Source organism: Aptenodytes forsteri, unplaced genomic scaffold (assembly GCF_000699145.1).
Source record: "Aptenodytes forsteri isolate BGI_AS27 unplaced genomic scaffold, ASM69914v1 Scaffold340, whole genome shotgun sequence".
Classification (NCBI taxonomy): domain Eukaryota; kingdom Metazoa; phylum Chordata; class Aves; order Sphenisciformes; family Spheniscidae; genus Aptenodytes; species Aptenodytes forsteri.
The window spans coordinates 2,076,645-2,089,822 of record NW_008795441.1 but is presented as its reverse complement, the minus strand read 5'-3'; the positions used below and the strand labels follow the sequence as shown (position 1 = coordinate 2,089,822).

At 42.5% G+C, this 13,178-nt stretch overlaps 1 protein-coding gene across 1 annotated transcript in view; it reads left to right on the top strand.

Annotated features, from left to right (window-relative positions):
* Nucleotides 1-13,178, top strand: part of ERBB4 (erb-b2 receptor tyrosine kinase 4) — a 423,308-nt gene that overhangs the window by 89,636 nt on the left and 320,494 nt on the right. Inside the window, exon 2 of the mRNA XM_019472536.1 lies at nucleotides 3,403-3,589. Within this exon, the coding sequence (XP_019328081.1) occupies nucleotides 3,403-3,589 (187 nt within the window). The remainder of the gene's footprint in view (nucleotides 1-3,402; nucleotides 3,590-13,178) is intronic.

Below are 13,178 nucleotides of genomic sequence, written 5' to 3'. Positions count from 1 at the left end.
GACAGGTGACAAGGGAAGGTAGGATCGTGCTGGCCTGGAATTCCCAGTCAAAATAATGCTGTAATGGAGGCGGGGGGAGTCCCACAAAATTAAAATGGTCAGCAAGCAAGACTGGAGGTTGCCAGAGTTCATTTGGTTTTCCCTATCGGAAACTTTCAGCTTTAAGTCTGTTGGCAATTAATCTGTGTCTTTCCATTCTAGTTGTAGGTCATGGGAACAGAAATGCAGTTATTTGTGTCCTTGTCTCCCTTTTTCTTTCCTGAGGGACTGACTCATGGGAAATGTACTTTTGCAAGAACCTCCAGCCCTAGCAGGAGAATCAAACTAGGAGGTGACACTCAAACTGCCACTGCTGTGAGCCACTCCACCTTCTTGGTGGGACACAGATTAATGCTGAAGCAAAAGCAGATAAAATAAAACATTATGATATCTGAGCTTATACCTGAGTTCAGGATACCTGAACAGGAAAGTGTTCATACTTGTATGCAAAGGATGGAAGGTTCAAATTAAGCCTAACCTTGGCATGAGTTGCAGAGGATCAGACTGGCTGATCCCTTCTGGCGTGAGGATTTGTGAGTCTGCGTGGAAGCCAACAGGTATCTTTGCAGTGACTCCAACAGGGCTTGGAGTGAGCTCCAACCGGGCAGATGTCCATTTTCAGTAAGAATCATGTCAAAACTCCTGGCAAAGTGACAGTGTTGGCCAGGAGTGGCCAAAACCTGAGCTGGCTGCTGCACTCCCAGTACGTTTTTTCAAGCTGGACCAGTCAGAAAACACACCATCCTGCAAAACATGTTATTGCTCTGCCTTTTTCATTCAAATTTGAATTAAAAAATAAACCCCCAAATTAATATAACAGACCATTAGATTTGGTCAGTCAGGTTGCTATGTTCTAGTAAATTAGAAACCCTTTGGTTTATTTTCATCATTTTGTTTTGCAAGGATTAACATGGCAGTTTCTCCAGCAAATAAAAAGGTGTTGCAATACTGATGGAAGCCATGGGACTGGAAAGGACCCTCTAGCTCTTGTCAAAATATTTGCCATAATTTGTCATTTTGGTCAGATAAACCAAACAAACAAAATACCAAGGATTCTGGGTTAGGGGTGGCAGTTCACAATTATCAACAACAATTGTCCTTTTCTCCTGTTTAATTTATTTTGGATTGAAGATTTGCTGGTGCGGGGGGGGGTGTGTGTGTAATTTCAGTGCCATGCTGAATTAGGGCCCTTTCAGGTGGACTTGCTGTACGGCAGTAAACAAGACACCCTAAAAGTAGAAAACATGGTTATAAGTGACAAAAATTGGCAGGGAGGACTTGGTTAGATGCAGTTTTGGAACTGCTTTTAATTCTTTTCAACTCAATTCCAAGTTAAACATCCCTTTAAATTAATTACAGCAATCACAGTATCCCTAGAATATCAGTGGAGAAACTGAAGCCACGAGTATAATTTTAATATTTCCTAAATTCTGAAGAGAGGCTAAAAAAGCCATCTTAAGGAAATTTTTGCGTATGATGAAAAACAAATTCCTGACCAAACTGGCTAAGCTGAAATGTCTGAAAGCAAAGAACTATCATGAAAGTGCTGGAAAGCTTCTGATTATAATGGAATCAGTGTCCCAGGGTATAATGCAGCTCTACATTTAATATTGAGCTACTGAACTGTACTTCTCAACCTAGCTCAACTCACTGGGTTCTCATCAAAGTCCTGTAATGACACTGTGCTCTGTTTAGATGCCAAGCAAGTCTTGAAATAGCTCCAGAGCTTTTCCAGCAGCTTCAGCTGAGTACAGACGTTTGACTTTAGAAGGAGAGCTAGTGCCTAGACTTTGTGGCATATAAATCCTTCCTTATGTATACTGCCGCATTTGCTAATAACCTTACGAACTTTTATAAACCTAATCAAAAGGCTCTTGCACACTTACATATGAAATCATAGCAACAGCGCTGAACCAGCAGAGCAAAAGCCTGTCCTTTGTGCTGCAAATCCATGTTGCCTTTCTGTATTAATGATACATACACAACACATTTAATTCAAAGCCTGCTATTGTTTGCCTGTTTGTTTTTATTACGATATTGACTGGAGTCCCCATCATGTTAGTTATAATCTGTGCACGTTACTCTAAGCAGAATTTTTCTTTCTGTGTATTGTTTAAGGTATTGACTTTGCCAGAGGGAAGAAAAAAGTGCATGCATCCACTTAGGCACACAAGTAGTTATATCAATATCTGTCCATTAAATATACATACACACATAAATATATGTGTATACAGTGGTTGCAGGCTGTTGCGGGCATGGAATTAGGTGAGATTTGAAAACCGTATTTGAGAGGTCCTGTTTCTGGAAGCAGCTCTGGGCAGGAGCATCCCTCAGCCTGTGCGAAGTCCTGCTGAGGATGGTGGGGCTCTGTGCGAGTGTTGAAATGACACTTTTCAAAGACATTTGCAGATTTCTAGGCCATTTATTTAAATTGCTTAGAATGAATTTTGTTTTCTAAAAAAGCATACTTTTAAATCTTCTTTTCTTTCTAAAAACATCTTAGTTTTGTTAATCTTTTGGACTTCGAAAAACTGTTTCTAGTTATTGAGTTTTGGGGTGTTTTTTCCCTTTACAACCCAGGCAATCAATTCCTGAATTATGAGCAAGGGGGTTATTGAGTAGTTCATCTAAACCAAACAAAGATTTCAGCCAACCCAAAGATGCAGCAATCATTTTGCTAAACGTTTTGATACCAGTTTTGATCAAAGTTTGGGATATCTAGCATGTATGGTTCCAGCACTTCCAAATGAAACTTGAAGTTAAATCTTTGTAAATGTTCAGTGATTGATTTCATTTAGAAGTACAAAAGTGGGTGTTAATACATATGTGCTTTGTCTTTATTTACTTTTCCAAACCTGCCCCCCATTTCTACCATCCGTTCCTGTTCGATGGTGAGCTCTTCCAGAGGTGTGTCTCTTACCCCATGTTGTGTCCCTTCAGTCTCACCCTGGAATATCCTGTACAACAGAGTTACTTGCAGGCAGACAGTCTTATCTGAACTGTGGCGTTGCCCCAGTGGATTCTGCTCATGTCCTGCAGAGGCCTTTGACCTGCTTTGAGTTGTGTGAAGTCATCCTTTCGTGCATCTTTAATACTTACTGTGAATTTGTGCTCAAGTTTAATAAAACTGAAAAGAATGTCTACCTCTTTATTTTCTAGTTTTCCAACCAGTATCTCTAATAAACCCAGTTAAACAGAAATGTGGTTAAAATCAATAAGTTGAAACAGAATTTGTTTTCCAAAGTTGTTGGGTTTTTTTTCTTGGGTACCAGCATCTCATACTAAAGCATCCACTGTATGAGAAATTCAGAACAATTTAAAATGGACCATTTCTAATGTGTTTGTTTAATTTTTGTCTTTCAGTCTATCCGAGAAGTCACAGGGTATGTTTTGGTGGCTTTGAATCAATTTGAATACCTGCCATTGGAGAACCTGCGCATTGTTCGTGGGACAAAACTCTATGAAGAGCGATATGCTTTGGCAATATTTCTTAACTACAGAAAGGATGGTAACTTTGGACTCAGGGAACTTGGCTTGAAGAACTTGACGGGTAAGTGAAACTTGCAAATGTGATGGATTAGTCGCAAGAAAAAAAAAGCGCTTGTTGAATATTTGCCCCAGTGCCCTCAGTCACTTGCTTTCTGCAAATAACAGAAGTACCATGAGAGGCTGGCAGTTGTACATTGTTTGAGACACTCGTTGGTACTTAATTTCATTCCTTTTTTGGTTCACAACTCTACTTTTCTCAGTACTGATCAAAGACTGTGTATGGAATTCATGCCAAGAGCGTATTCGAAACAAAAATAGTTGTTGAAAGAGTAGATGAACTTTTTTCTTAGTTTCGAGAACACGAGCATGTTGGTTTCCTTGTGATCCTTGGTTATTGCATGTATGTTGCTTCAGGTGTTACATGTTTTCTGCCAAGTTAACTTAGCTTTAGCATCCCCTCTGCCTCTGCTCTTGCTGCTCTGTGTCAGCATTGCTGCTGCACTGGAGGGGGTGGGGGCAGAGAAGGGGATGGGAGGGGGAGACTGTATCTTTGGTGTATTTAATTTTAGAACTTCCTTTTCTAAGCAAAAATAGTGTATTATATATAGTGAGAAAAGTGCTTATTTTCTTGAGACAAAAATGTAAGCTAAGTCCATGGCTTTACGTTCATCTGTAAATTCAGGGCTGGATCACAATGTGGGTAGATCAACATTTCATTTCTCCCAGCTGAGGATCTACAGTCAGTGGTTTGGGAGATTAAAAACTGGCTAAATATCACTGGACTGTAACTTAATAAAGTGCTGGCAGTGGCAAACTCTTTTTAGGGAGTCCACTGGTAGTATTTTATTTATACCTGGTTTCTCATCAGCTATGATCGTTTCTACCCTAAGCTTTGGTGATTGTGGAATGGCCTTATTTCTGCTAGTGACTAAACACTGACTGAAAAATCACTGACCTGAGCTGAATGAGGAGTTTGAACCTGAGTACAGAGAGGTGGGAGCGTTCTGAACTATATTTAGGCACCCTTCACTCTCTGCTTTGTTTGTGTCACAGTATTCAGTGGCACACAAGTGCTTACAGTTCTCTGTTGTTCAAGCCTCACCATGCTGTACAGCTAAGCTTTCAAAAACAGGAGGGAAAAGGAGGCTTGAAATATTTTACAAAATAAAACAGTTTTGGCTGACTCTTTCTGATCCTGCTCTTTCTTCTGGTCATATTTTTAACAATTTTCTTTACTGAGACCATCATGCTGATATCAGAGTGCTTCCCAAGGTCTCTAAATCCCTGCCATCTACTACTCTTCTCTCTATCACTGTCATAATCCAATTTCCTCCTCTTCTGTTCCCACATATCTTCCCATCTTTCTGATTTAGGGTGTTCATTGTGACTGTCTATACCTTCACATAATACAGAGCCATAGCATCGGGTAATAATAGTAGTATCTGTTTCTTCGTATACTTTTTCTTGTCTGTGGTCTTGAAATGCTTTGTAAAAGACATTAGGCTGGGTGAAACTGAGATGGTGAGGTGAGGCAAAGGTCAGAGGAGGACTGGAACCTTTCCTCTTGAGTCTGAGGCTGTTGTTCTGCCAGGAAGTGAGGGTTGTATTTTCAGTGCTTATTTAGCCATGGCTTTGCTGTGCAGTAAGGTAAAAAAAACTTATCTTGTAGGCTCCGGCTCAAGATTTTCTTCTTTAACCAGCTGCCCTGCGCCAACAGGCAGTTCATCTGACTCCAGAGATTCTTGCTGGAAGCTGCTTTTACGTGATACGCATAGCACCAAAACTGCCCAGCAAATAGCTTGACTTTCTTTTCAAGTGTCGTAAGAAAACCTGCCTTAGCTCAGCCTCTGAATCTTTCCTGAGATCATCACAGCCACTTCATCTGATTTAGGTGTTTACAAAGCCCTCTGATGGCATTATTTGGCTCAAAATGTATTGTTGTCTCTTGGAAGACAAGTGCCCTAATAACACTAGCTTTTCTCCACTGAGCACTTAAAATAGCTTCTGGGTGCTGAATATGAGCCAGTGCGTGCTTCAAAATACTCTTAATGTTTTCTAGATAGCGTGTGCCAGGGCCTTATGAGTCTCTTCAGCAGCTGTTCTTTGACCATTTTGTATACTGGTTAAGATGCACCTGGCTATTTTAACTCACAACCTGCTTCTTGTTGCAAATGCTCTCCCTGGAGCATATTAATACTTAACTTATTTTCCTAACACATCCTTAGCATTAGTAGCTGCATAAAAATAACTGGTGGATGTGGGAGTTGGTGATGTTGCAAGGCTCTGATATATCAGATGTGTCTGGACGTATCCTGTGTCTACCAATTGCTCCATATTTACATCAGAAACAACCAGAGATTTGTTATTAAATTTAAGATGAAGCAGCCCCTGTAAGCTTGCATCCTTCAAGCTTCTAGTCCACTGCAGATTTCAAGAGATCGGCTTTGAATGGTGAATTTCTTCCGCTTGAGTGAAATATAAACATAACTCTTGCCTTGCATGCGAAGAACTGTCTTTCCAGGGCTTATGCCTTGTTCGCAGAAGTTTAGGAAGTTCTGTTCTTATTTGTGCAGTGTCTGGATGATGGGATCCTGAGGGTATTTCTGCCCAGTACTGCACAATATACAAATACAAACACTACTCCCTGTATTAAATAAATGAAGAAGCTGCTCTCACCTACAGATTATCCTCAGACATAACCAGAGACAGGGTTTCAGCCTCCTGTGCAGTACTGTTGCATTATTTTCAGTGTGTTGTTAACAGCTGTGTTTTTATTATCAGATATGTCTATAAGGTTTTCATATTTAAATGTAACTTCAAATGCTTGAATTTCCTCCCTTACACTATGAAAAAAATAACAGCTATGAAGGCAAAAAACATGATCCAGTTCTCACTCATGATGTCTGTCAACCCAAAAGGGAGTTTTGTTTGCGTAGCACAGGCCAGGACCACGTCCTAAAATTCCTGTGACACTTGCAAAAAATCTTACCTATAAAAATCCTTTTCTCACTTGTTATAAAAACTTAGTCAATGGTTCCACAAAAGTGTCAAAAACAGACATTGAACTAATGAAGTGGCTGCTGCCATCTCAGCTGGACTCATCTGAGCTTGCAGATTCAGCTGGCAAGTAGCCTTAAAGTAAAAAGGAAGTTTTGACATACTGAACGTATTATTCACCCTGAGATTAGCAGAATAACCGGTGCTGAGGGAGAAGGTACACCACCTTCTTCCATTCATTGCCTGTGAACTAGTGTAAATCGTTCCTGTCTTCCCCAGGTAGCTAGGCAGTCAACCTTAACTTATCCAATGAAAGGGCATAATCATTGTTCATACTTTGAGTACTCCAAATATAGAGAATACCTGGTGGCTGCGTTTCATTACGGCATTTATCTTCATGAGTGGGGAAGGAGCGATAACTCACAAGTGCCAAAACCACTTATGAAGTATCCCATATTTTCCTCTGAGTAAAGATGAGTAAGAGAGATCTGCAGTGTATGATGTATCTTTGACTGAGCAGTGGTAACCTCATCTCCCCTACTGGCCTTGGGGACAGAGGCTCCCGTGCATGTGCCTGTGCAACCATGGAATTCCTTCAATGTATTAGAGTAAAACGGACTTAGCAGTGATTAGTTCAGTAACACAAAAAAGCAGCAAAATATGTAGTTTCTTATGTGCTTGTTTTGCAGGAATGCAGATAAATGATAAATTAAAATAACTGAGGTTCAAGTGACAAATGCATATTGTAGCTGAAAGGATTTGGTCAGTGATAGCCAAAGAAAGGAAATCTAATTTGACGAGCAGGAGAATCATAGGGAAACGACCATCTTCACGGGGTGTGGAAAGTGATCCGTTGTAAATTTCCCCTTCTACAGATTTTTGTAATAAGTTTTATTTTTTATGGTTTTGATTAAATTTATTTTTAATTGTTCTATAAAAAAAAATTTAAAGTACTGTGATCATTTCTATAACATTTTCATTTTCTTTTTTTCCCCCACAAGAAATAGAAAATGCTAAGGGGTGCTTTAGAGGAGGGAGAAAAAGAATGATAGCTCTTATGAAAAAAGTTGCTTTTCAATGAGTTTCTTGCGATTTTTTTAAAAAGGAATGCTCATTTGCTATAATTATATTGCATCTTGATCAGGTTGGAGGGAGGGGTATGGGAGGAGCCAAATTTTCTTTCAGTTTTGTTCACTGTGCACATTTTGGACCTGCAGTGTTTTTGGAAATCTTATTTAGATACCTGCTCAGGGCCTGCGCTCCTTCAGCGCTGTGTGACTGCACATAAAGCATTTTTGCGGCAGGGATTAAGGCCACCCCCTTTTTATTGCCTTGATCACAAAGCCCTCAGCCTGTGTCAGCAAGACCTTTCCTTGGACCACACGCACACTGCATGAGTCACTGCTGAGTTCATGGTGTTTAGAGGTGTGAATGCCTGTGTGTGACACCCAGCCTGAGCGGATGAGACTGGAGTATGCTGATTGTGGCATATTCCTTAATCGCTGTGGCTTCGTGCTAGTTGGGCAAACTGGGAAAAAAGCAGTATGTAACTTGCCTCAGGCTTCCTATGCAACAGGTGGGCAAGGCATTGCATCTCTAACCTCAGAGAGGTGTTGCTAGGATACACAGAAGAATGAGGAATTTGTTTTAAAAATCCCTTTGGTAGCCTCTGCATGCAGGGCTGCTGCAGGAGTTATCTGCCCTGTAGAAGAAGCTGCAGTGGCTCTGTGACTGCCCAGGAGTGCTCCTTTCCCTATATCATGGGAGCTGCATGGGCCACAGAGGCATTTGTATCCCACCCAGCACATCCTTGCTGACCGGCCAGTGGGTAGGAGAAAAGGGAGGAACACCTCAAGCACGGCTGTGCTTCCCTTGGGAAAGGAGGGCTCTTCTGTGTGGTGGCACAGACCTCGGGGGCACAGTGCAGGACCTGCCATGGGTTCCCCTTGCTCACCTCACCCGTATGGAAAGAAGGGCCAAGGCTTGTGGCTGCCCCCACACCCATAAACGCAAGTGTGCCTGCTTGCACATGTCTGTCTCCTCTCCCCCAGGACACTGTTAGACTCCTGGAAAAAAAATTGCCCCATTCCAGCTACTGCTTGCCTCAGACATTGTAGGCGTGATTCGACGGCGAGGAGAGTCGGGAGACCGATCTCTGCTGGCAGTCGGTGCACAGCCACCCTGTGCTGAGCACGGAGGCAGTTACTAGCGTGGATTCAGGCTGCTCCCTGCCAGCTGGCATCAGTGCCTGGGAACGCTTCCAGGCATTCCTCGGCTTACGGCTGCAGACGTGGCCCCGAGGAATCCCAGATAAGGGACCTGCAGGCTGAGGAGCAACTGCCTCCAGCTAGCAGAAGATTGCTCACAGGTGTAATCAAGGCAAATAAGTACATTGTACATGGCCAGAAATAAATACTGATTTTGAGCCCCGTGAGATTTATACTCATGAGTTTATTATGTTCAGTAACAAGGGTGGGACATTGTTTTTTAAATTTCAGTAAGGCTAGAATTTTGCACAGTCTCTTTGAAAGATTTGGATATGCTTTTGTCATGCTAAATGGTATGACTAATGTCTGTGATTCTTTGCAACTTGTTGATCAACAATTTATGCTCAGTTTTCTTTATTTTGAAGCACTTTACTGTTTTCAGTTCTGTCTCTAGTTTTAGAAATGTGCAACCTTGTTTGGAATGATTATGACAAGGAATTAAACAAAAAGCTCATGGTAATAATGATATATTGGTAAATGTTTTTAACTGGAAATTTAACTGGACCCCACAGAAAGTTGTTTGCTGGTGTCCCCCTGCTCCCCAATATTGTCACACAAACTGTGAAATCCATATAGTGGATTGTAAATGGTCTAAAACAGTTTATTGAAAGTAATATGCAGAATGTTTGACGTGAGTCTCCAATGTCACGCAGCAGGATAACTTCACGTCACGCAGCTTCTCCTGCAACAAAACAGTGCTTAAAATCATGGGGAGGAGAAACTAGGCCAAATCCTTAGCTGATGTAAATTGGCTTACTTGCTTTGGCTTCATAATGAACTGAAATTTAAATTGCCCTTTACTTTCTTCAGTGGATAATTTAATTCATGCTTTAATTTATTAGTTAACTAGTGCTTAACTCCCGCTTAAGCCCTTTTAAGGATGTTGTGTTCAGGGTGCTCTGTCAGGATTAATACCAGCTAATGATAGCAGACTCAAGGCATGTCTACACTGTGCAGTGGGGCTCTGTACAGGGATCCTTGAGCTAGCATCGAGCCTAGCTAGCTTTAGAAATAGTGTTAACCACACCACTTGAGTCCTGTGCTTGGGCTAAATAACCTGGCAAGGTGGACACAGCAGATCGCTCCTGTGTAACTATGGTCTCCGCAAACAGAAGCATGTTGTCCTGGGCTTTCAGGGTCTTAATTATATGGCTGCTGGGTAAAGAAGGGTAGTGGACTGGGAGGAGGGACTGGGGTCTAGAGTAGAGAGAGGAAATCCTTCCTAGTCCTGTGGTAACCTACACCTCTGCTGCTTTCTGTTGTGAATCACCACTTCTACAACAGAGCCAATAATGCTTGCCTACTTTAATTAGACTAATTTTGAGAGTTTCGTATGAAAATGCTACTCAGAGACGATCTGGTGTGATGTGGAATCCAACTTTTAACACTGACAAATGTTAGTTTAAATGTCATTATAAAATACATCCAAGTATGCTGCCATTGTCACCTGATAATGCCATGTAAAATAATAATGCCATTCATTCTCTTTTTCTTGGCAGTTTCTCCTTTTCACTTCTCTGCAGTAGTTCTCTCTATCTGTGCATTTTTCAATTATGAAGTAAGAAATTCTCCGTGTTCTGGAGGTATGAAACACCCTTTAGCTTTTTAGAAATATGGGCAATCAAGATAAATCCAGTAATACTGAAGCCTTCTAGTAATGGAGTAGCTTTGCCTGACTTCAGTGACTCGAGAGCTTTAGCAGCACAGGGATTTCTCTGGCCACATGCTTTGCAGGGAGTTAAACATCTGAACAGAGTAATCCCTCCATTTCAATCACACGGGTCAGGAATGGGTGGCATTTCAAAACATCCAACTTTGGCAGACAGATCTGTGTTGAGCTACACTATAACTTAAGTAAAATGCAATTAGCATTACAGTCGGGAAGAAATCGTACAATTTATAGCAACAGCACTGCTGAAAAAATATATCCCAGCTCCCCACCTGCTTGGAAAGGAAAGAAAGAGCTGGGTTATACTCCATAGCCCAGGCCAAGTTCTGGTCTTGACTAGGTATTTTAGAAATTACAATCCTTGCTACTCCAGTAGTATATCTTCTTCAGTTCAGAGGAATGAAAGAAGCCTTAATTTCAGTGGGTTTTTTTCTTTTTTTCCCCCTCTTTCTCTCTACAGTCTTCTGGATTCATTGATTTTCTTATTTCCTTCTGACAGGCTACAGCTGACAAGGAATTTGGTGCTTTTGTAAAATAATTAAAGTCTTGTGTTACATGGGAAATGTAACCTATCGGCACTCCCTAGCAAAAGGCAGGTTACTGAACAAGAAAGTTCAGTTGCCACGGGGTGGTGGGTTCGCTCTGTCCGCCTGCAATGGGGATGTGCGCTGCGAGCCGCTGGTGGGGCAGAGGGACGAGCCTCCAGTAGCGTGGGGCTGCTGACGTCTAGGGCTCAAAATGGTATGAAACTCTGGGGATCAGGTGTCAAGTTTAGTGTCTTTACTTAAAGATCAGCAAAGCTCAGCAAAGGCATTTCAGTGGCTTTGCAGCACATGTCTGCAAAGCAGTATATGCCTACAAGGCAGCATATGCTTACAGACCTGGATTTAAACCCAAATCCAAGAGTGAGCTCTTTTCTAGCTTTTCTTGCCAACCTATAGGAATAAGGATTTGGGGTTTAGGACGCCATTCGTTGCAAACACAAAAGTTCCTCTGAGTTCAGAGAAGGTTGGATCAGACCCCCAGGTTTACATGGTGGAAATAATTGGTGTTCTAGGATATTTTCATGCCTGTTCATTTTCATGTCATTTGCTGCTGAGGGAAATTCCCTAGAAACTCTATATGGAGGGACTGCAGAGGCAATGAACCAGAAACTGTTTTATTTACTACATCTAGCTCCAGGGAAGCCCTTGCAGACAGAGGAGGCAGAGAAGCCCTACCAAACACTTGGCACAGGAGCGAGACTGTCATGTAGCCTTCACTGCCTGCAGGCTGACAGAGGCAAGTGCTCCCACCTTCCGCTTGGCCAACTCCATCCCAGGCTGCTTGTTCCTTGCCTGCACACAAACCTGTTTCTTGCAGCGTCACAAGTCTCAGCCTGGCCAGCACTGGGACTAGTCTCGTCAAAACCAACATGGGTAGTTTTAACTTGGGTGGGTCTGCAGCAGCCTCAAGATGTGCAGCAGTGCCGGGCCAGCAGTGAGCAGCAATTCGTCAAGAGTTTATCTGAAACTGAGTTTAATCACACAAGCTTCGTATGTTGGGATGTGAAAGGGAAATGCTGGCTGTTATGAGGATGCGTTGTGTGTTAATCTGTGAAAGAAGAAGTTCCAACAGATTGAACCCATCTACAGTGCTATGCTGACAGGTCCTGCCTGCAATTTCCAGGGTGAGGAAAACTCTTCTTAGCTTACCCACATGAGCACTGCTTCTGAATTTGCGCATGGATGACAGCAGTTCCTGATGGGGAGCAAGGAGTTTACCATCAGGATCTTTCCTTACGTGACGGGGGAAGTAAAAGGGACCGACAATTACAGTTGTCTCCAGAGACCCTTTCTGGCCTGCTTCGTTTGCTACCTACACGGGAGTGGACGTGATGACAGGGATTCGTTCAAGGGTAGCAGTTCTAGGCAGCTAGGCGTGCTGCGATTGTGAGTGTGCTTTGTAAACATTGAGACACTCAGCTGTCTTCCCTGCATCCCTGCAAAGCCTCTGAGGCAAATGCAGAGATGGGCAGGAAAAGGTAACCTTGAGAGGAACATAAAAATAGAAATGCAGACCTGTAGAAGAAGGGAAGTCATCGTGTGAACAGAGGTAAGGAAATCAGAAACACCCAAGTATGTGCCCCACAATCTAATGGCAGAACAGAAGCACTCACCTGAACTGTAACTGCATTACGGATGAAGGAGCAGACAGGCTGCGCAGGAGCGCATCTGATACAGAACTGCTGGAGTTCTCTGGGACTCGAGACTCCCTGGTCAGTCCCACCTAGCTTCGCAAGAGTCGCTTTCCATATAAAATGAACTTTGATTGGTCTGAAGTGACAGCGTGAGGCAATCGGAGCGGGAGGCAGGTAATGTGTGTGGACGCAGAGCTGTCCATGGGACAGGAGACATATGCTACTCTTCAGTTAGATGTCAAAGCCCTGCTACCAAGAGTTGCCCCTGACTGGTGTTTGCTCACAGTAACACGCAGGTGCAGGCAGCCAGCTTGGACTAGTGCTGACGGCTCGGGCTGTCAGCAAGGCTGTCCGAGCCTCCCGTTGGAGGCTGTGTCAGGGAAGCGGCAAAGGCAGTCGAGGGTGGAAGGGGTTATTGTTCTGAAATGCTCCAAGTACAAGATGAACTGGGTGGATCAGGATTTGAGTCTCCTTTTTTTTTTTTTTTTTTTAACTGGCTAAATTTTAGTTTGTTGTCATTTTGTTTTGTTTTTTGTTT